A 23,234-nucleotide genomic window follows, 5' to 3' on the forward strand; every position below is an offset into this window, starting at 1 on the left:
ATTACTTAGTGTGAGAAATAAGCAAGTTACTTTACCTCTTACGGTCTTCTTTTGTAAAACAGAAATAACCATTCTATTAATTTTAAAGCATGCTAGGAAGCTTTAGCGTGATCACGAAAATACTTAATAAACTTTTTATCTCTACAGAAAGTTAGTCATTACTGTGATAACTTGATTTATAGTCCATTTACTCTTTTTGTTCTTATTTGAACACAGTGCTCCAAGCGTTGTCCAACAAGCACGTTGAATGGTTGGTTACTTCTTGTGTCCTGGACATGTTGCACCTATTAAAATACACCCTAAAATTTCTTTAGCTATTTGGTAATCAAATTACACTAATTTATATTATGCTTGCAATTAATCAATAGGGGCTTTAAGAAATGTATTCCTATGCTGCCATATCTCTTCCAAATTTCATCATTATAGCAGATGTTCGGATCCACCTGTGGTGCTTCCTATTTACTCCTATTACATTTTATCTTGTCCGAGTCAGGTGATTGTTGAGAACCTAACTGGTTCCTGATTCTGTTTTATATCGTGTTGGCTATATCTTCCAGCTTAATGCTAATGGTTAGTCTGTTTTACATATAATTCATATCCTTGCTAAAATAATAAATGTACAGATCGAAACAGTAGGAGGGTCGTAGGTGGGCCACTAGAGAGCTGTCTCCAGGTTAGTGCTGATGTATTAAATAACAAACTTTGGATATTGTCACGACGTTGTTACAAATCCACAATTATCCAGTCTTTAGTTCTCTGTTTGTCTATAATATCATGACATATTTTGTCTAATCGCTTACAGTATTCTCCTGATATACTCACCCTAGTAGGCTTATTGAAGAAAAGAAGAGGACAATCCTTTTTATAGTGCAAATTGAAACAAATATCTATCTAGCCTCATTGTACATTAAGCTATCTACAAATAAAAGTTTGGAGAAGTTCAATTCTGAAAATTATTTTTTAAAATTATATTTTAAAATATTTGTTTCTATTATTTTGGTTTGATTCTTTGGGGGCTTCAACTTTGTAGAGTATCTTAGCCCATTTTAACTATCATTTTCTGTGTGTAATATTCAATATCTTCTCTTGATATCATCCATTTTGCTCATTTTCCCTTTCCCACTATCTTTACTATCTTTTCATCAGTGTCTTATTCTCTTTTGGGTTTCTTCCAATTTGATTTTCATGTCCGTTGATGGCTTTCTATTTCACATCTTTTCAATATGACTCTTCACTAAGCCTTCACTTTTATGCTGTGCTTTTCAATTGTAGAAGTACATCGTTAGAATGTGTGGCAAAATATTCAGTCATAATTTTCTTCTACTCCATGGTATCGTTTTTCAAAAGAATGTCCTTCATCTGCCATTTGTTTTTCCAGTTCCTTTCCCCTTCTCTCCTTATTATTTTCTTGTTTTGGGAAGTCTTTCTACCTGTTTTGTGGTATCAAGTTTTATTTGCCTCCGAATTTCACCATTGAGAGTAAAATTTCAATGAAATTATTACTGTTTGTCCTCCTTGTTGCTCTGGGATGTCTTAGACATATCGACTTGATGCCACCATCTTCAAACCAGCATGCTCTCCAACTTGAAAAATTTAAAACTTAAGAAACGTAAAACTATCACAATGTAATACATCAATGACTTTTGTTTAGATCCACCAGTTTTCAACATTTTGCCACATTTGCTTTCTCTGTATTTCTTTGGTTAAATCATTTTGAAAATAAGTTGTAGACTCTGTTAGCATTAAAAAATTAAGCAAATAAAAAGCTTTTAACTGTCTATGATTATTACCATTATGCCTATACATGGTTTATGTTCCCCAGAGACAGATGCTGTGCCAAGAACTCTGGTGCAGGCAGGTGATTGGGAGGAGCAAGGAACATGGACTGAGTAGGGAAGAACTGATACAGGAAAAGAGAGGTAGCCAATGAAAGAGACAGTATCAAGCCAACTACTACAGTGGGTGACTGCAGCATAATCCCCTAGGGAAATTCTGGGAAAAAAGTACAAAACACATGCCTCAGAATTTTCCCAGCAAAGATGGGAGTGGGTGGAAGTCATAGCATTTATTAACTCTCTCTCATCAGTCATTGGTTAAGGAATTTCCCTCAGAGGGTATTGATTCTGGCCCTCCATGTGTGTGGTGTGAGCAAAGTGAGTTCTGGCAGTCCTTCAACCAAGACACAGTTGCTGGCCGATGGAAGGCAGGCTGATCTGTAGGGAGCATCTATATTTTTAACAACCAATTTAACACATTTGAACAAGAACTTAGGACTAAAACTGTTTAGAAAGATGCATTTGTGAAATTATTAAAACATAAAGACTTGTAGCAGGCAAAGAGAATCTTGGCAGGAGCAATTATTAGATTGAGATTAGCTGTCACCTTTAATTCTAGAGCTGTCATCATATCAACTTTTTTTTTCTTTTATTATATTGACTAAAACTTGTAGTAACTAAGTTGAATCCAGCAGTGACTCTCTTTTTAGTATATCACGTTAAGTATGATTTTCTGCGGGTATAAAGTTTTCCTACATCTTAACGAACTAAATTTAATTTATTTTTAAATTGAGAATGAATATTAAATTATGTTAAATATTATATTTTTTGGTATATAGTAAAATGATCATATTGTGTCATTTAATTTTGAGTCTGTCTTTTGCAAACAGCATAAAGCCAGATTTTTATTTCTGTATTATATGTTTAAAGTTAACCATTTCCTAGGGTCTGTCTTCTAGTATGAAAATTTAACACTTATTATCATGACTAATGTGTTTAAAATGATCTTTTCAACTTAAGTTTTTCTTCCTCTTTCAAACAAACTTTTTAGTTTTTCTATTTATTTTCTTATTATATTGCTTTCAATTACTGTTTTCTTCATTTGCTTTGGAAATTATGAATTCCATTTCTAGTCTTCTAGAGGTTAATCTAAAATAACATATTTTTATTGACATCTAGAATATATTGATATCTCTATTCTCCCCCTGAATAAAGTAATAATCTCAGCAAACTTATTTTTCTTCTTCCTAAACCTCTATCTCTCTCCACCTCCAATGTTGTAATAATTTGAAATTTTGATTCAACAATGTTTTAAATTTTTTTAAGGTTGAGATTTAAATATACATTTAACTAGCTTTTTAGTCTCCATTGTTTATCTTGTTAGCACAAATGTATGTGTGTATCTGTGCATGTATTTATTTATTTATGAGGTAAAATTTACATACTCTAGTTTTCACCCTTTTTGGTGTACAGTTTTATAAATTTTGACAAAAGCATATAATTGTATAACCACTTCTACAATCGAGGTATAGAAGAACAGTTCCATTACCTGAATAATCCTCTTGTGCCCCTATGTAGTCAACACTTCCCTGGCAACCACTGATTTGTTCACTGTACCTATAGTTTTCATCTTTTCCAGGATGGAGCCTTTTGAATATTGCTTCTTTTACGTTCCATAATGAGTTGCGATTCATGCATGTATTGTACATATTGGTAATTGGGTTCTTTTTTTGTTGACTAGTTTTTCATCATTGTTTTTTGTATCCCACATTTTCCTCTTGGAAACATTTTTTATTTTGCTGCAGTTAATTCTTTCAGAGAGGATTTACAGATAGTAGGCCTTTGAAGTTCTTGTGTGAAGACACTTTCATTTGAACTTGCATTTGATTAATATTTTGATTGGTGTATATTTTGGTTTAATATCATTTTGTTCAGACATTTGTAGGTATTTTAGCACTTTCTTCTAGCACCAAATGCTGCTTAATGATATATCTGATGCCAATCTGATTCTAGTCCCTTTATAAGCAATTCATGTAGCTTTTAGTTTTGAAATTTTCAGAATTTTCTCTTGATTGTTTTAGTTCAGAGGTCTCAACAGGATGTAGGTCTTTGCTCATTATGCTTGGCCCTCAGTGGGTCATTTCAATCTGAATTTTTATTAAACTTGTGTTCTTTGTTCTCTCTCTTTCTTTACATTCTCTTCTGGGACTCCTTTTGCAGTGAAGAATGAACTATCTGAATTAACCTTCCATTTCATTTACCATATCTCTATTTTCCATCTCTGTATTTTTGTTTTACTTTTCAATGCTATGATATTCCAAATTGCTTATTTGTTCTTTAGCCACATTTAGTCTATTACTTAACCATTCTGCTAAATTATTTACTCAGTCATCATATTCTTGATTCCTAAGAACTGTTTTTTTCTGCTCTTTTTCTTGTGATTGTGCTTTTTAAAAATGAGGCAACATGATTTCAAATAAGCTTCATGAAGCAAGTATCATTTTCCTTGATGAGGCGGGGAGAGTGGTTATTACCATGGCATTTAGTACCAAACATCAGAGTCTGATATACAGTAGGTGTTTGTTCAGTGATATCTATTAAATAAATGAGTATAAAAATTCTAGTTAGATTTTGAGGTAAATATTTTGTATCTTTTTCTCAAAGGTCAGTTTTTTGGTGCCTTCACCTCAATCCCTCTCTTCCATGTTTTCTCTAAATGTCTGTCATTCTTGGTATAACAATGTGAGTTCAGTATTATAGCTTAGTATTTATAAGTGACTGACATGAATTTCCTCTGGATCTGGATAGGTGTTTTTCTCAGCAAGTTTCCAGAATTGGATGGCTTTTGGTATATTTTCTGCAATATGAACCAACTATGTCAACTAGCATACTTTACTCTAAGGTGCTGCGTACTTGAAGCGATACATATTAGGGTCACCCTCATCCTCATTATAAAAATAAATCTTATATTGAAGACAATAAGGCTCAGGAGGCTCCAGATTAACTGTCCCAATTTGTAAAAACTTTATTACCTTAGGAAAGTGACTTAAAACTCTCTCGTGCCTCATTTCCTCATCTGGAAAATGAGGGTAAAAGAATACTTGTACTCTTTTATTACTTAACTATCTTGTATTAAATAAAAATGAGAATGAAATGAGATATGTAAAGTTTAGAATAGTGCATGACATAATTATTATTGTCATTATCATTTTCCTCTTGGATAGAATTATCCCTCTTTTAATTTTCCTGCAGTGTCTCCTGTGGAGATCTGAAAGTGTCTCAGATTTTGTTCCACCTCTCTTTCTGTTCTGGCAAATCATATCTAATGCTAGTTTCATCATTTACAAAATGAAGATAAAAATAGTACCAGCTTAATTAGAATACATTATTTAATTTTATAAAATGCTTAGAAAATTGCCTGGTGTACAGTGATGTGTAAGTATTTGATAAATAAAATAGAGAAATATGTCAGCAGATCAGTTTCTTTCTGTTTCTTACTATATTCATCTCTGCCTTTTCGGTTTATTAGGCTCATTTAGACTCTAATCATTATTTTGCTCTTGTTTTCTTTTAGGCTTACCTGCCACTATAATTATCTAATCATCTTCCTCTTTTAAAACTCACTCCAGAGCCTTTAAAATCCCCATTTAATTTTTGCATCTGGTCTTTAGTACTTTAGGCTTCTTTAAAGGAAAATGGACTATGCATCATTGAGCCCCTACTATGAGCCACAGCAGGAACTCTCTTATTTCATTCTTACAACAACTCATAAGGTAGATAGGTATTATTAATATTCTATTTACATATGCTGGACTCAAAGAAGTTAAGTAACTCACCTACAATGTACAATTATTAAGAAGACAATAATTCACATCCAGATAGATATGACTGCAAATATACCATCTGAATCCTGAAAGCACTTCACAGCCAGTTGTTCCATGTTACTGCTAAACAGCATATCCTCTCATACCGTGCAGAGCTTTTGTTATAATTTTCAGTACTTTGTCCATTAATATTTATTTGCTGTTTCTTAGTGGTTCCAATTCTCTTTTGTCTTCTTTTTTTAGCACATAGGTTTTGCCATCTTCTTATACCCATAACACTTTGTACACATTATTTAACTCGTGAACTCTCAAAAATGAATTGCTATGAGAAGAATGTATCATTTTCCATTTTTAATTACCAGAATCTCTTATTTTGAAAAAAAAAAAAAACTACAAGCATGAACTTTATTTAAATGATTAGCCATAGAAATCTCACTTCCATAAACTTTATTAAAAAAAACAAAAAAGCCTGCCAAGTTAGACTACATGAATAGCTCTATTAAAATTACTGAATAAAAGTTAAAAGAGGTTGCATCATTACGGGTCATTATTTGAGAATTGTTTGTCTTCTATAATATGAAGTTATTCTCAGGGGAATACTGATTAGAATAGAAACCAGATGTGTTTTTTAAGACCGAACTGAAAAAAATGATAAACAAGTAAATTAATATGAAAATGACCAAGGGAGTTTTCTAGAAACTTGAAGCCTGGGTATGATAGAAAAAGACATGTGTGTGCATGTGTATATATGTGCATATATAGGAGAGAGGGAGGGAGGAAGAGGTGTGGGGGAGAGAGAGAGAGGAGAGAGAATAGAGAAAGGGAAGGAAGACTGATATGATAAGAAACAGTTTCAGAATTCAAAACATAACAAATCCAGTTCCTAAATGTTAGTAAATATTTAGTATCACTAAAGAAATAACATAATTTAGTTCTACCTGTAACCAAGAAAGTAAAATACAGAGACAAGGTGGTCTCTCAGCCTAAAAGGAACAAATGAAATATGTATAAGTTGAGGACTTTTGTTGAATGAAAAAAAATCCCCTTTAAATTAAAAATATGACATGCTCTGAGTGGAGTAAAATAATCCAGAAAGTGTATATTTTTCATTCTTTATTTTTCACCTTATTTGAGGATTAAAAAGAACAATGTTTTTGATAATTTTGAGTTTGCATGTCAGTTTTATATTTGATTGTATTAGAAATTAAGTATAGGTATTACCCTGATATGTCGATATCCTGAGTAGAATAAAATGGAATAAAAGGCATGAAGAAGGCAGTCAAGGAAAGGAAGGAGTATATCATAAATAATTTAATTATCATTTTAAAATTAGTCTCTAATCGCCCTTTTAGGTGTACTAATAATTGGAATTATCCTCTTTTATTTATCCAAGGCAAAAATAATAAATTGAAATGTTATCCTAATAAACTATCATATCTTAGAATAATTTAAAATAGAGTAAAACTTCATTTATTTGGAGTCCCTTAATTCAGAATTTGTTACCATTCAAAGTGAGTTTGGATTGAAATTTGTCATTTTGCTTTGCAGGTATTTCCAAGATAGTGCAAATTAATAGAATAAATCAGTCATCATGGCAGAATTAAAAATACTTGAGAGAAAACAATTTTCAAACATCTTTCAGTACTTTCATGTCCACATCTGCAGATTAGCTGTAAAGCTATTTCCATGTTTTTCTTACTGATACAGTTAAGGCAGGTGACAGTTTGATTTATTATACATGTAGTACTTGGCATTAATAAACATTATTTCTTATAAGATATAGTATATTTTTGGATTTTTACTAATTCGGAAATTTTCTCAATTCATGATATAATACTTCCAACTTCCAAACTACTTAGGCTAGGAAATCAAAACTATAGTCATGTGCAGCCAAATAATTCTATTAGAAAGAAATCTGTCTTTTGTTGTTTTTCTGGGCACTATGGAATGACTGATATGATTGCCCCTTTCCCCCCAAATTAACCAATTTTTCTTGGCATTAGATAGATAAAATTTTAGTTTTCAACATATTCTTTCTGTTGCATAATCTATTATGTATGGTGTTATATGATGATAGGAACCGCTTTACTACAATGTTCCTCTATTTGCACATTTTCTTAAGGAAATATAAAATATATAATCAATTTTATTTTAGTTAAAATAACCAGAGGGGATACTACGTATTGATTTCTTTGAAAAGTGCCAACATCATTATAAGAAACTTCTTTTCCAGTGTCACAGGAGTTAATGGCATAGATTAATCTATATTTTGACAACTGTGAAAACTATTTATGGCTAAAATTAAGCAATAAAATTGCTTGGGGCTTTTATAATCAGGTCTCATAACATAGCTTGACTTCTTACAATTTCATGTGTTATAATCCTGGGGCGTATGATATTCTGGTTGTCAGAGACATTCTTAATTAGAAAGATGAGGAAGGCAGGTCCTTGACATTTTCACGAAAATACATACTTAATGACTCCACAAGGAAAGATTTTCTTTTGTCCAAGGGTTTCTCAACACTTTTGTTTGACGTTAAGAGATGCTTACTGGTTCTCATATCAAGTGAGTAAGAGGTCCAGAGCTTGATACCATTAGTATCAAGACCCTACACACATCAGTTTTATGTCACCCAACATTCCCCTTGTTCACTATAATTCAGTTACACTGTCATCTTTCAATTTCTAAATACACCAAGTTCATTTCCACCTTAGAACTTTTGTTTTCCCTATTTCCTTTTCCTGAAATGCACTACCTATCTTCAGATCTCAGCTTAAATGTCACCTCCTCAGAAAGGCCTTTTGTGACCAGATTCCAACCTCTCCTCCTCTCTTATTTCTGTTGTTACCATAGTAACCTATTTATTTCCTCCTGTGATATCATCAGAATTGTTTCCATATGTCTACTGTCTGCCCTCTTCTCCATAATTTAAGATCTATGAAGTCAAGGTCCTTGCTTATCTTATTGAGTATTATATCCCTATCATACCGCACAGTACCTAAAAATGTAGTGTGTTGATTTGAAGTAATTAGCTGAGTTAACAGAATAAACAGGACCAAAATTTTTATTGCATTATTGACAGCTCAATATATAAAAATTTAAAGATAGAAGATACAAAAGGGAATAGAGAAAGAGGGAGCAGGGGAAAAGGAGGGAGGGAATGAGAAAGGGGAGAGGGGAGAGAGAGAGAGAAAGAGAGAGGATTTCTAGGAGGATTTTTTCTCTGTTAGTCCCCTTCCTTACCAAGAGAAGTGGGCATCAGGTGAATCACCCTTTGCCGAAAACCTTGCAAGAGAATCCAGTGTTTGGGGACTGGTGTTGAGGATGACAGAGAATGTCGTTAACAGAACTTTACATATTAGAAAAAAAATTAGAGTTTTCTTTAGAAAAAGTGGGAATGTTACTGAAGACTTTTGAGCAGAAAAATAACATGATTACAAATGTTCTTTAGGAATAGTAACCCGATAGCAACACATAAAATGGATTGGAGGTTTGAGAGCAGATGCAAGGAGTTGGATTAGAAATAGAGTTGACGTCAGAGATAACGATTAGTTGACTTAGGATGTGAAGGTAATAACTGATAGGTGTGGAAGAAGTTGCGGGTAGAATTGATAATTTTTGGAATCAGAGAAATAAGGAGGACTCACTGTAAGTGAATTTATATTAAATACCATTGAGGGAAAATATGAGTAAAATTTAAAGATAGTAAAAATGTTTAGTTTGAAGAAAAGCCCAAGGAGAAGTGTGAAACTCCTTTCTCTTATTCATGGGTTATTTCAGTAGCCACCAGTTTTACAGAAATCCATATTTTACCAGACACCTGGCTTTTTTTGTGGGTGCATCTTTATACCAAAAATGTTTGACTCCATAGCTTTCTTCTCCATCTTTACTATTATAATTATTCTTATTCTGCTTCTATCTTTCACTTTTGAAAAGTTTATCTGGTGCTGAAAAGTTATGGTTTTAAAGCTAATGAGTTAAAAATTAAATCAATTTTGTTATTAATACATTAACATCCTTGAAACATTTTTAAAAATTGTAGCTAGTTTTTTTTCCTCATTTTACTGCTTTGCTATGCAATGAATATGAAACAAAAAATGACAATTTAAAGCAAAGAATGTAGTAACCCTAATTGCATAGGGTCTCTGTTTTATTTTTTTCATAATGTTCTCCTGGGGTAAAGCAAATCTGACTCCATACCCATTAAAACATGTTTCAACTGTTAGAGTGTCACTAGGCTGTCGAAACAAGTCACTAACATATAGCACTCAATCAAGGAGATTGATTCTTTGCTTAAATTCAAGCATTAATTTAAGGGGAATCAAGGCAATCAAGAGTGAATTATATGACTTCAGAATATAGAAATTGCCAAATCGAAAAACAATTTATCTAACTATAGATCTTGCTCCAGGTCTAAAGTTGCACAGCATCCAGTAACTTAATAACATAATTTGAAGAACTTTAACTTTAGATTAGCATGTCAGAGAAGTTTTGATAAATATAAAATTAAATAAAACAATTTTTTTACAGACTCAGAGACACAAAGAGTCAATTACATTTATAAACTGAGATATTTATGTAATTGAGTCATAGGCACACCACGGTTTTGAGCATATGACTCAGACTTCATATCTTATATACAGTTAGTTTCAAAATGTTAGGGCACTATGCCAAGAATAAGCACAACATTTACACAACTAAGGATTACGGGTACCACAGCCTTGCTCAATTACTTTTGGGATTTTACTCCATAGTTTATACTACTGTCTTTGACCAGGTCTATCAGGTTTGAGGTTGACATGCCTGCACTCCAGCTTCTTATTATACTTAGGATAAACCCAAACTCATATTACCATGACCTTCAAAGTTCTTTATGACCTGGCCCCTGCCTATATTTTTAGTTTCATATATCTCTCACTACTCTTCCTATTGCTCATGTACTCCATTCACATTGGCCTTCTTTCGGTTCTTGGAACATACCAAGCTATTTCTGTTCCTAGGAGCTGAGAATTTGCCTCCTCAGATAGGCCTTTCCTATTTAAAGTAGGTCCCCCTATCCATTTCCCTCTGTACCCCTCATTTCCTCGAACACCTCCTTTGTATCCTAATATCGTCACGCCACCCCAATTGCCTACTCATACCACAGATTTGTGTGTTTATGTTTGTTCTTTCACTGGAATGCATACTCTGTAAGGGCAGAGATCACTTCCAGTATATTCACCATTGTATTTCCAAAAGTCTAGGACAACATCTGGCACCAAGTAGCTATTTGATAAATATTTGTTTAGTGGATGAATCAAGGAAGTAAGTACTATTGGTTGTATGGCATGATCCAAAATTGAGGCTAAATTTATGGATTAGGTCTGACAGAAGAAAAGATGAAGATAAATCTGTAGTGTGATGACAGTTGTGGGAATGTAGTGGAAATAAATCTTGGACCACACTCTCAAATATGCAAGAAATTACATATAAATTTATGTTTATAAATCAATCTGGCTTCAACTTTGAGAATTTTACCCCCTACCCCCCAGCTGTGGAAACTTTAACCTCAATTATTCTTGAGTTTCTCTGTTCTGCTTCAAGACAGGCTAGGGTTCAAGGGTTTGATATAGGGCCAAGGAGGCCAGAGCTCCTAGTTGTAGAGTCATTTGTCTACTTTGGTTACTTCTAGATCTTCACTGACTGTGCTCACACAGTTCCTTCACATCTAGGCTCCCTGCTGCTTCCAGCTTTCTTTTAAAACATGGGAAATCTTTATGAGGAGTGCTTATGGGCTCATCTGTGTAGACACATGAGGCAGTCCTTACTCTCTGGAGTGTTTCTATTCTGCTGTGTGCTGTAGTATAACCTGGAATGTGGGAGCTTGACTCCCCAAATAAACTTTTTCTTCAATGCTCCCTAGTCGACCGACTCTCCCTTCCCTGATCTACTTCTCACAGGTACTTTTATGCTTCCCTTCTCTTCAGAGCACTTAGCACAACCCTTTGAAATGGATTCAGGCTTTACCTAAGTCAGGAAGTGAATATGACTTTTTTTTCTCCCCCATCTTTCCTTTCCAGTTATAAAATCTGGCCATCTTTTTGAAAAGATGAAGAACAGAAGGAATCGGATAAATGTACAGAATTTAATATGTTCATAAATTAAATAAGTTTGGGCCAGAATAGAGGCAGGAAATGCAATTCCGATCATGTCACTCTTCTATTTAACATACTACAATACCTTCCTATTACTTAAGATAAAGATCAGATTCTTCAACTGAGCCCACCACACTCTGCCTGCCTCTCCAAATTCATCATGCACCACAGTCCCTCTCATTCTCTCTACTACAGTCACAGTGGTGTTTTGTTGTTGCAAAAGACTTGCTCTCTTTCAACAAAGGGTCCTTGTATATTTGTAGGTACCCCTTCATCTGATTAATTCACAAGTACTCTTCAGATTACAGCTCTACTGAAATCATTTTAAGGAAACTTTCCCTACTGTCATCTATTGTAGATACTCATACTTTTTCTTTATACTATTGTCCATGATGGTCTCTTTCTCTCATAAGATGAGAAATGCAAGGGATAGCTGTGATAATATCCCATTTTCATCTGTCAGATGAAACCTCAAAAGTCTGGCAATACACTATATTGAATAAACAGGCACCTCTGTGTACTGCTAATGAGATTGTAAAACTAGTACAATCTCTATGGAGGGTATCTAGTATCTATCTATTTAGATAGATAAGTATCTATCTAAATAAGAAATATATTACCATTTGATCCAGAAAGTTTCTGGAAATGAATCCTACATATATACTTGCACAGAAAAATGATACATTTATAACTTTATTCATCACAGCATTTATTTTGTAATAGAAAAATCCCAGGAAAAATTGTTTATTAATTGGAAACTAGTGCAATACTGTGAAATGCCCAATCAATGGAGTACTATGCAGCTGTTAAAAAGTAAAGAAATTTCCTAAATACTGTAAAGGGAAGATTTTCTACCTTTATTACATAAAAAAATGCAATATGCAGAACATTGTGTATGGTATGATACCTTTTCTATAAAAAGAGGAAAAGTAAAAAAAAACATGTACACATACATGTGTATTCAATTTGCTTGTATATGCATAGGAAACTCTAGGCAGATATCCAAGAAACTAATAAAAATGATTACCTATATTCTGGGAAAGGATGGGAACTAGGAGGATGAGGAATAGGATAGGATAGGATAAAAATGAAAGTAATGAAAATATTTATATAATGTTTTCTTTTATTGATTATATTGTACATATGAATACAACATAATTTTAAAATTCATTATTGAAATGCGAAATTCATTAAACTAAAGTAATTTCCTATCATTTACCTGTGAGTGAAGTAGGGCTCTAATTGAGGTTGCTTAATGGAGTTTTGCTGAAGCAAAACTAAGTGGTTATTACTTTAACAACTGCCTATGTTTTCATGATATTCTCTGAAATAGATTCTCTGTACTCTTTTCATATATTCTATCCCCAAATCAAACCATACAAGTATTAGACATTGTTTGCTTTTGAAGAATCCCAGGTGCTAATCTTTACTTCTTTGGGACATTTTTTTTAAAAGTCAATTTTTAGGAATAGATGCAGGAATCCTTTGTTTCACAAATTTAAAACTTAAAATATGGCGGTATTTCCAATGAAAAACGAAGTTAAGTCAATCTGGAAACAACAAAAGAGACACTCTTTCAAAGTATTTCTGTGTTTAGCCTATTACTGTATGTGCATTAAAACAGGAGCAATAAATACTTGTCAACATTATTGCTACTAAGAACTTTAAAAAACAAAGAGGTTTACTCCATCTAGAGATACTTAAGTTACTCTTGGTTTTTGGAGGATCCCTCTAGAGGTATGAGGAAAATAAGGACACACGTGAGTTTCTTCATTACAGCTGTGGTGCTAGTGAAATGGATTTGTGGGCCCATCCTGAATTGATTATTCTCCATTAAGGGACGAGATAATCAGAGGATTTAAATATAGTTCCCTTGTTGTAGTTAATCTATTCATTAATATCACTGAGATCATATTTTTAAATCAGAGTGCAATGGCATCTAATGAACTTAAAGTACCTAGATCACAATTTTATACTTACTTTGTTTCCAATTATATAATTAACCTTGGGTAGCAGATTTTAAGGAGGCGGCAAGCACCCTTTAAGAACAAACTATCCATTTCTTTTATTTACGCTTTGAGCATTTAATTAGAAAATTTTGACTTCTAATCTGTTAATTTCTTAATTTAAAATCTGTAGGGTCAATGTGGAGCAAATGGATTTAGAAGCTCTTATATGTCTTTATATGTGAACTGACTTAATAGTTTTCATTTCTTTAGAGGGAATATCCCAGTCCTGGGAGCTCGGATGCTGCTCATGATTGTTGTCTACAAAAATAATGTAGGTGTGACTCAAAACACAATTGCATTATTCTTTTTATTTCTTTTCTTTCTCCTTTTGGAGAAATATATGATTGAATATTTCGTAGCCATTTACCTTTCCACAGATGCAATTATAAAAGGGCCCAACCTTTTCTGTCTTAATAAATTTGGAAATTTAGAAATTAAATGTCTGAAGCTTATAGTGTATCTGGGTATATTTAAACTATTCTGTATTCTTGATTCTGTTCCACAAAAACATAGACATAAGGGGAAATCACATAAACTATAATAGAAATGAAAGGACTTTATTTCCTTTTCCTATCTGGTCTACATGCACCACCTGGTGGTAAAGTAGTACATTTCAAGTGTTTTGTGTGTGTGTGCGTGCGTGCGTGTGTGTGTGTGTGTGTGTGTGAGAGAGAGAGAAAGAGAGAGAGAGAGAGAGAGTGTGTGTGTGTGTGTGTGTGTGTGTGTGTGTGTGTGTGTTTTGAGGATATTAACATGGGAAAGAAGATTTTAATATACATTCACAAATACTGATTTAGATAACAATGCAATTATTCTCCAATAAATATCTAATAAAGCACTGGAACACTACTATGTATGTGATAGAACAAGAAGTAAAGGGGAGAACAACTCATGGAAAATAAAATAGCTTTCTCTTATTTACATTAGCCATAGCTCATAATTTCATCTCTAAGTTAACACTTATTTATTGTGCTAATGTTCTTATTGAGGCAAGAAACAAATATTGATAACCAATGTAAAACCATTTTCTTTATTTTTAATTTGTAAGGATAATAATTTTTACAAGTATGTATCCTCTTCCTTGTATCGATAGTTAGTAAAAGTCACAAGTCACAGAATTTTAAAACTACAGGGCTCCATATAATCATTTAGACTAATACACTACTTTTACAAATGTAGCAGCTGAGATTCAGGAATGTCAAGTGACTTGCCTAAGGTCATACTGGTAATTAGAGGCCCAACCCAGATAAGAATGTAGGTCTTCTCACTTTCAGTCTAGGAATGCGAGACATAAAAATTTTATTCATATATAATTATGAAGAGATATATCCTCAACTCAGCTATATAGTGCTTTAGGACCTTAAGATGTGAGTTATTACATATTAGAAGTTTTATTCTAACATTCCAAACACAAAGGAGTAATAGTAGAAATGGATACATCAGAAAGCTATGAAAAAGATTTTCTATTAAAAATCCTTTTTATATATATGTTCACAGGAATATTTTTCAACTTATATACAACTTATAAATTCTTAAAAATTCTCTTTCTCCTTCTAACTGCTTCAGAATCAGAGAACTGTTTCTACAAAGTAGATACCCACTTGTAGATTTAAGCATAAACCATGTTCATAGCTCCCTCTCATGACCATTGAATGAATACTATACAAGCCTCCTTTATTCTCGCTGTTGTATTCAACTAACAGCTCACTGGTTAAGTTTTAATTGCTTCCAATGAGGTCAGCAAAGGTATTTATCGAAAAGCCCTGAATAAAAGGCTCCACACACATAACACACAAGCATACACACGCTCACACACACAGAGAAAATCCTCTTGCCTGTTGATTTATGGAAACAATTATGATTCTGCTGGAGAATTTCTCAGCTGAGAAATAGTTTGTAGCTACAGTAGAGAGGCTCAAGTTGCACAAGGCAGACAACAGACATGGAATTCTTGTGTATCCAGCTGTTATCAACAGAACAAGTAAGTTACTGTTATTTGTCTTTAAAAATAATGCTGAATGTTTTCTCCTAGTTTATCTCTTTCTCTGATCTTAGTACTGAGGGTGAAAGTAAAGTTATCAGATTTTTGAGCCATGTAATTACCTATAGTGATTACACTGTAGAATTTACATAAAGATAAGGTTGAAGTTCTCCAGAGCAATCCTGACATTTAACTTGAGAAATGTGGGCAGTTTAGGAGAAAATAATTGATTAACCACTACTGTAAAAGCATGTAATAAAGAAATCTAGGGAAAGCATTTTTACTTTGTTAATAGTAATTTTAGGACTTAATTTAAACCAATAGCTCTAATTGAAGGATGTTTCTTATCAAATAGCAACTGGAATGAATGGTACAATCATATTGTGATTTATCTCTACCAATGCATAACTTTCATAAATCTACATACAGAGTGGTAAAGATGTTGACATCCTGTGAAAGCTGTTTTAAATGTCTCTTCACAGCACAAATTACACTGTGTTATACTGTTTATCTACTGAAATTTATACATACAATTTTTCATCTTTCTCTCTCCTCCCCTCCCTATTCCTAATCTTTCATTGCAAACAGAAGTTAAGTAGCAAACAGCGTCACAGCAACTGAGCTTACTACAACCTGCTTTTATAAGGATACACCAACAAAGAGTTTAAAAGGAGAAATCCTGTATTGTTATCAGGAACTAAAAGGATAAGAGCAATACTCATTCTTAAATCAATCTACAATTCACAGATAGGAAGAGGTCAATGACCTAAGGGCAACAATCAACTCAAGATTTAATTTTCATTATGTTATTCATGAACACCCGGAGCACTACACTATAATGCGCAAATGGATACTGACATGGATCCTGCCAACTTTGCTCTACAGTTCATGCTTTCACATTATCTGTCTAGTGGGCACTATATCTTTAGCTTGCAATGACATGACTCCAGAGCAAATGGCTGCAAATGTGAACTGTTCCAGTCCCGAGCGACATACAAGAAGTTATGATTACATGGAAGGAGGGGATATAAGAGTGAGAAGGCTCTTCTGTCGAACACAGTGGTATCTGAGAATTGATAAACGAGGCAAAGTCAAAGGGACTCAAGAGATGAAGAACAATTACAGTAAGTAATGTCTTTTATTTACAGCAGTACTTATGAACCTTAACAATCTGTGGAAAGATCAATTTTCAAATGACATGCTTTTGCAGTTTCCTTTCTTATTTTTTTTTAAAAATTAAATATCATCTTCTAATTTCTCTAAATTGGGATATTTGAATTATGTTCTTAAAAAATCTCTTAGAACAGAAAAAATTTACTATGCTATAGTTGGAGCTGATAACTAAGCTTGCTTGGAAATCTATTCTCTATGTCCTAAGCTCAAAATTCTCATGCTAAACAAAGTATAAATAATACTATTCACACTGAAATATGATTTATTGTCTGCTAGCAAAACTCATCAGGAACTTTAATAGAGTACTCAATAAATGCCTACCAAACACTACTTTGTTGTTTGAGAAACAGAGAATTTATTTTTTAAAAAATAATTTGGTTTCCTTTGAAAGAATTTTTCTGTGATGCGAAATACTTTATCTATGCTCAAGAATGCATTTAGTAACTTTGTGCAATTGCGTATAGTTATAAAACAGAAGGGAATCTGTGGTATCCTCATCTGTTCATAATGAGCTTGCATTGGATTGATTAATTATTTACCTAGGTAGAAAAAATAGATTCCTCCTAACATTTTCTTTATCTAAATCTTTTATGCCATATTTCTGTGTTACCTTAAGAAAAATTGTAAGTGTGAAGGAAGAAATGGAAGTGATCTGGAAAAGATGTTAATTCCATGATTTACAATTAGCAAGCCTTACATTTTCCTCAGGAATCAGTTTTTTTTACATGTTGAAATTTTGATGTTGGATTTATCATTTAGTAATTATGATTAATAACCAATTTCAATAGTATTAAATTTAATAGGGTAAAATAGATACCTCAACATATATGTAGAATTTTAAAATCCCTGAGTGAAAATAAATTTTGTTGATATTACTAGCACCTGAACAATGTTATTACTATATCATCTCATAATGTGTTAAAGTCCATTGAAAAAGAATGTATGAGGATGATGGTATAAACATTTGTCTAGCACGGTACCAAGCTTGGAGTGAATACTTAAAATTTTTATTATTTGCTTAATGAATGTCTTTTAGGCTTCTTAACCAATGTACCAATAAACAGGAATTTGGGGTATTATGTATGCATCCAGTATGAAAATGAGAGGACTTTATTTTTAACTATAATTGATATAGAATGTTAAGGCCATTTTAATAGATTGTTAACAGTTATGGTTTTATAATTACAGTCATTGATAAAGTTTTGTTAGTCTTAGAATATTGTTCTGATTATGCTGAAGTTTACCTAAAGAAACAACTATTTGGAAGAAAGTTTTGTGGTTAGCCACTTCCATGTCAGCAATAGAATTTGGTCTATAATCAATCGATTTAAAAGTTATTGAGATTTACCATGGATAATGGAACCCGATGGAGAAGACAGAGCCCAAGTTGAAATCCCTGGGTCCAATCCCTGTCTGTGAATGAACAATTTCTTACTTTTTTTGGTTCTTAATTTTTTCATCTGTATGATGTGGGATTTGTACACATGATATCCAATATAACTTCTAGTTCTTATGTTCTATTCTATTCTAAACCACAGAATATATAACATAAACATGAAAAATCTAAGTATTCATTATATAATTATCATACACATTGAGATGAAAGAAATATTATCTCAATGATAAGATAAGCCGTCCGACTAATTTCAAATTGTAGTAATAAGATTATCAAACCTAAACACTGTAGAATTCTTCTATATAGTGCTTAATTCCTTTTTGACTGCTTTTGTCAAACAATATAAAAATAAAAAACTAGATGTAAAATCCAGTAAAAATGAATATACATGATTATTTGGGATCAAAAATATTTATAATTAGAATGTATTCACATATGTAAGTTTCATTTGTGTTAAAAAATTTTAAACCATTAAGCAAAGACATTTGTAAAAATGCACAAAATGTTAAAGTTATTTTGTAGTTTGAAACACAGTTTAGCACTAACTTTGAATAACCATAAAGTCAATTTGGTAAGCCATTTCTCCTCTAACACTGGTTCTATAGTAAGAAAGAAAGGAAGAAAAAAGGAAGGAAGGAAAGAAGGAGGGGAAAAAAGATAGATGAGAGGGAAAAAGAAAGGGAGAAAGGAAGAAAGCAAGACATTCTCTATCATTATAAATTAGAATGCAATAATATCAATGTACTAAGAGACATGATATATATGTATATTATATAAAAATCTTTATTACTATAAGCTTTTCCATGGGCTGTGCATACAGTATACTTCCTTGATATGGTAAATTGTCCTGGAAAGGGAAAATTGCATTGGGATCCTTAAGCTGAACCCCAAAACTATTGTCAAGTTGTGCTGCTATCCTACTGAAGAAGGAACTAATCAGGCTTCTCTATAGTTAAAAAAAATAAATAAATAAAAATAAAGGATAACTGACTGTTGTCTATAAGAAATCCTAAGATAGAGAAAGAAATACTCCATTGAAAAATGTATGAAGAATAACTTATTAGAACAGAATTCTGATAGTCATTTCTTATTATTTAAGGGGCAGCCTTACTGATTTTAAGAGTGAATACCTCACACATAAAACATGAAAAATGACATATGCGAAGTTGAACCTACTGTATCCAGGTACAAAGAAATCCAAGTACAAAGAAAGGGCTCAACAGAATTTGTTTAAAAAGTCAAAGCAGATGAGAAACTTGAAATGACAAATATAAAGATTGTTCACATTCCTTAGTCATTAATTGAATGTATGAACAAATGAACAAAAGAAGTTTCCTTCCTATTTTCATGAAAATGAGAGTTAAAAAGCAATTAGATTGTCTACTGGAGTAAAATGCAGCAGAATTCAGAAAGTGATAAAGAACAGAATCAAACTCTGAATTTTGTTTTCAATGTTCTGATCCCTTAAATTCGTTAACAAGTCATTAAACACCCTTCTTTGGAGGTCTTTTAAGGTGACATAGATTTAAATTTCTTAGATGAGAAAATTTTGCATGAGAAGTTAGATATCAGTTATATGAAACATAATTGTTCTTTGAGTTATCATAAGTGTGTCCCCAGTCCATTCTCATGGCTTTGCTTTGAATGAAATGGAAAGTGACCTGAAGATATTAATGGGTCTTGAAGGACTGCTTACTTCACCAGTATAAGCATAGCTTCTTCATAAATATGTAGTTTATAAGATATTGCTAAGATAATGGATTGGAGTGAGTAGGGGAGGCAGAAAATCTGGGTATATATTTCTGCTGCCAGAAGGTGTTGGCCTGGCGTAGGTGGATGGAAGGGCTAGAGGAAGAGAAGGACAATGGAAAGGAAGTGGATATGATAGCTCGTGTCTCACGTCTTTAGGAAATTTAAAAAATTACTTAAGCTATCCTGGGTTGTGAAGATCTTCCTTCAGTTTTATCATCATCATAGTGTTGTCTTGCGAAATGTTTGAGTAAATTGCAGAAAGAGTGGACCAAGGAACCCAAAAGAAGTAAGACTCGTGTTAGTAGACATAAGCTAGACCCAACTATGGAAATGTAGGAACCTGTGAGAGGCTGGGCGATGCGGGGCCACATTTCTGACCCTCCAGGGCAGAGAAACTGTTACTGGAAAACTAGCCCTGAGATCGCACACTGTTATTACCCAGGAGGCAAGGAACCTCTCCTCTCAACTTGTTCTTTCTGGTGGCTCCACATTTAGCCTTACAGTAGGTTTCTAAGTGATGAAACTAGAACCAAACCTGAACTAATAATAAGGGTATTAAAAGCATAAAATGTCCCTCCAAAAATGTGCTCTACAGCAGGAGAGCATTAATAACATCATAAAGAGACTGTCAATGGATAGTCAATACATCCGCTGCTGTTGTCAGAACTCTCTCCTTTGGGACAAGGCCAGAGGGTGAATTTAGATAATTGTTGGACCGGGCAGCCCATCAACAGACAGAAGCAATCACTCCACACCTGACAGAAATAACATTGCTGTGTAAGTTGGGAATTGAGGTGCTGAGTGAGAGACAGCAGCAGTGTACTGGGCAACTGACGAACTCCCGGAGAGACAGATGTGGAACAGAGGACTCAGTCCCTCAGGGTGATTTTCTTGCTTTTGGTATCCAATTACTGAAAAGTTTTGCTCTTACTAACAATGGTCAATATCACTGATTCCTTTTAAGAAGAAAGCCTTCATTGTCATAAACTAGCAATTCGAGAAAGGGTATGTCTCACTTGTTATAGTTAAGCATTGTAAGTTCCATAACAAGAAAAAGGTTAGTCATTCTGAAAATAGGCCAATGATTTGGCAATATTCTTTTTTGGATTGTTATACTGTGACGGGATATGGCCTAACAATTGGCAAAAAGCAAATAAACACAATGTTGTTGGATTTGACTTTGGCTACAAAATCTTTAGCGACTCAATTGTCAACATTTCTTTGGATAAGCTCCTACTCAACAATAATCTCTGATAGTAGCTAGCAAATATACATATCACCTCTAAATATGGAGATGGTAAGCTTGCTTATGCCCAAGCGGTTCTTAATAAACTGTCTGAAAGAACAATAATTCATATTGTTAAAATAAAAAATAAGAAAACCAGGACAACCTCATCTTTAAAAAATAGATAATGAGGAACATGTCTATAGAGTTGAACCAAAATCCTGGAATTATTGACAAAATGGAGTCCTGTAGAAGTGGTGACCTGCATTCCCTTAAGTAAGTTGTCAAGGCTTTAAATTATGGAAGATGAATAAATTGCTGTGGAGTAGATTAGAAAATTTTAGCTATTCTTTGAAAAGTCTAATGTTATAGATTATTTTTTTTTCATTTTATAGCCTTCCTCTTTTGGGGAGGGGAGCGGTGCTGATACCAATGCCTGGCTACTTATAAGGTGCTAATAACTTAATGTATTTCCACAGAGCAAGAAATTTATTTATCTTGTTAATCCTCGCCTGAACTATTACTTTTGTTTTTGTATTTACCCAGAGCATCTGAGTATATATTTTCCTTTGTGACTCAGTTGCACTACACCTCTTCAGTCTATAGTTTTATAGCAATCAGAGACCCAAGTAAACTGGAGAGAATGCAAGATATCAGCTTTTAGATATGTAGAAGGATTTCCTTTTCTAGATTTTTTTTTTTTTCCTCAGCCTTGACTAAATATTGTAACCAGCTGGGGAACTTTAAGAAAATACTGATGCCAGGTCTCACTTATAAAGATTCTCATTAAATTAATTTGGAGTGTGTCCTGGGCATCAAGAATTTTAAAAGGTCCCTAGATAATTCTGACATGTCTCCCAAGCTGAGAACCACTGGATTAAGAGGATCACATTAGATTACTGGGGAAACCACAGCTCAAGTAAATCAGAATCTCTAGAAGGCGGAGAGAACCCAGGCACCAGTGTTTGCTAAAACTCGCTAGTGAGTTAGTTTACTACGCAGGTAAGGTTGAAAACCACTATTAATGGGACCAAAGGTTCTAATTCAGCCCGAATCTTCTCAGGTGTCCCAGGAATGTTTTGGAACCCAATGAGGGCTCCAGACTTAACATATCCTTCAAGATTTTGAAATGGAATTATCAGGAACGAATCTCTGAATTATCCATTGAGGAAGTTCTGGGTCCATTTGACCTCTCTGACAAATCTGTGGTTTTGACATTTGGTGTACTGGCCTGGAAATGCATGTGATGACAGCTCTGAAACTGCTATATAAGAAGGCTTCTTTGGTGAGTGAGTTCATTGCAGGGAAAAACAGGTCGTGTGCCACAGTCTCACAATTACAGACACGTCTGAATCTCTTCTGACATTTTCAAGTGGTGCTGCAGCAAGGGACCTGGATTATAGGTAGGCATCAGTGCCAGCTTATTTGAAACTCAAATGAGCCACTTATGACGATTAACCCAGATGTCCACAACTCCTATGGGCACCCCATAGAGTACAAAGGCAGTGATTGAAAGAGACGATCTCCTGTCTAGAAAACCCAAAGGATAAGAGAGTCTATCCAGATTAGTGAGAAGCACATGAAGCTAGAGGTTTGTTCTCTTTAAGTCTGGGATTAAGGAGAAGCTTTTTTTCTTCTTCTAAGGATCCTAGCTTTCTTCCTCTGTATCAAATAATTTTGGGTGGCACAGTAACTTCTTTACATCCCTATTGAAATATAATCCTTTTTTACATTTTAAATTCACACATGGCACATAGAAGAAAAGACAGAAATTGTGTATATTTAAGTAATGAGAAAAAACTCACTAAATGAATGGTGCTTCCACACGAATTCCCTCCTTTTCTAAACCACATCTAATCTTACTTTAAACACACACACACACACACACACACACACACATATGCTTTATTGAGCTATGATCGACGTACAAAAAGCTATACTTATTTAATGAATACAACTTGATG

General features: G+C 33.5%; 2 protein-coding genes across 2 annotated transcripts in view; one reads left to right on the forward strand and one right to left on the reverse strand.

Annotated features, from left to right (window-relative positions):
* Positions 1-23,234, reverse strand: part of FAM227B (family with sequence similarity 227 member B) — a 145,197-nt gene that overhangs the window by 31,357 nt on the left and 90,606 nt on the right. The gene's annotated exons all lie outside the window — the stretch shown is intronic.
* FGF7 (fibroblast growth factor 7) overlaps positions 15,416-23,234 on the forward strand; it is a 61,834-nt gene continuing 54,015 nt past the window's right edge. Inside the window, exons 1-2 of the mRNA XM_036238745.1 lie at positions 15,416-15,724; positions 16,313-16,848. Coding sequence (XP_036094638.1) covers positions 16,563-16,848 — 286 coding nt within the window. The 5' untranslated portion in view covers positions 15,416-15,724; positions 16,313-16,562. The remainder of the gene's footprint in view (positions 15,725-16,312; positions 16,849-23,234) is intronic.

This window comes from Rousettus aegyptiacus, unplaced genomic scaffold (genome assembly GCF_014176215.1).
Source record: "Rousettus aegyptiacus isolate mRouAeg1 unplaced genomic scaffold, mRouAeg1.p scaffold_m13_p_3, whole genome shotgun sequence".
Lineage (NCBI taxonomy): Eukaryota > Metazoa > Chordata > Mammalia > Chiroptera > Pteropodidae > Rousettus > Rousettus aegyptiacus.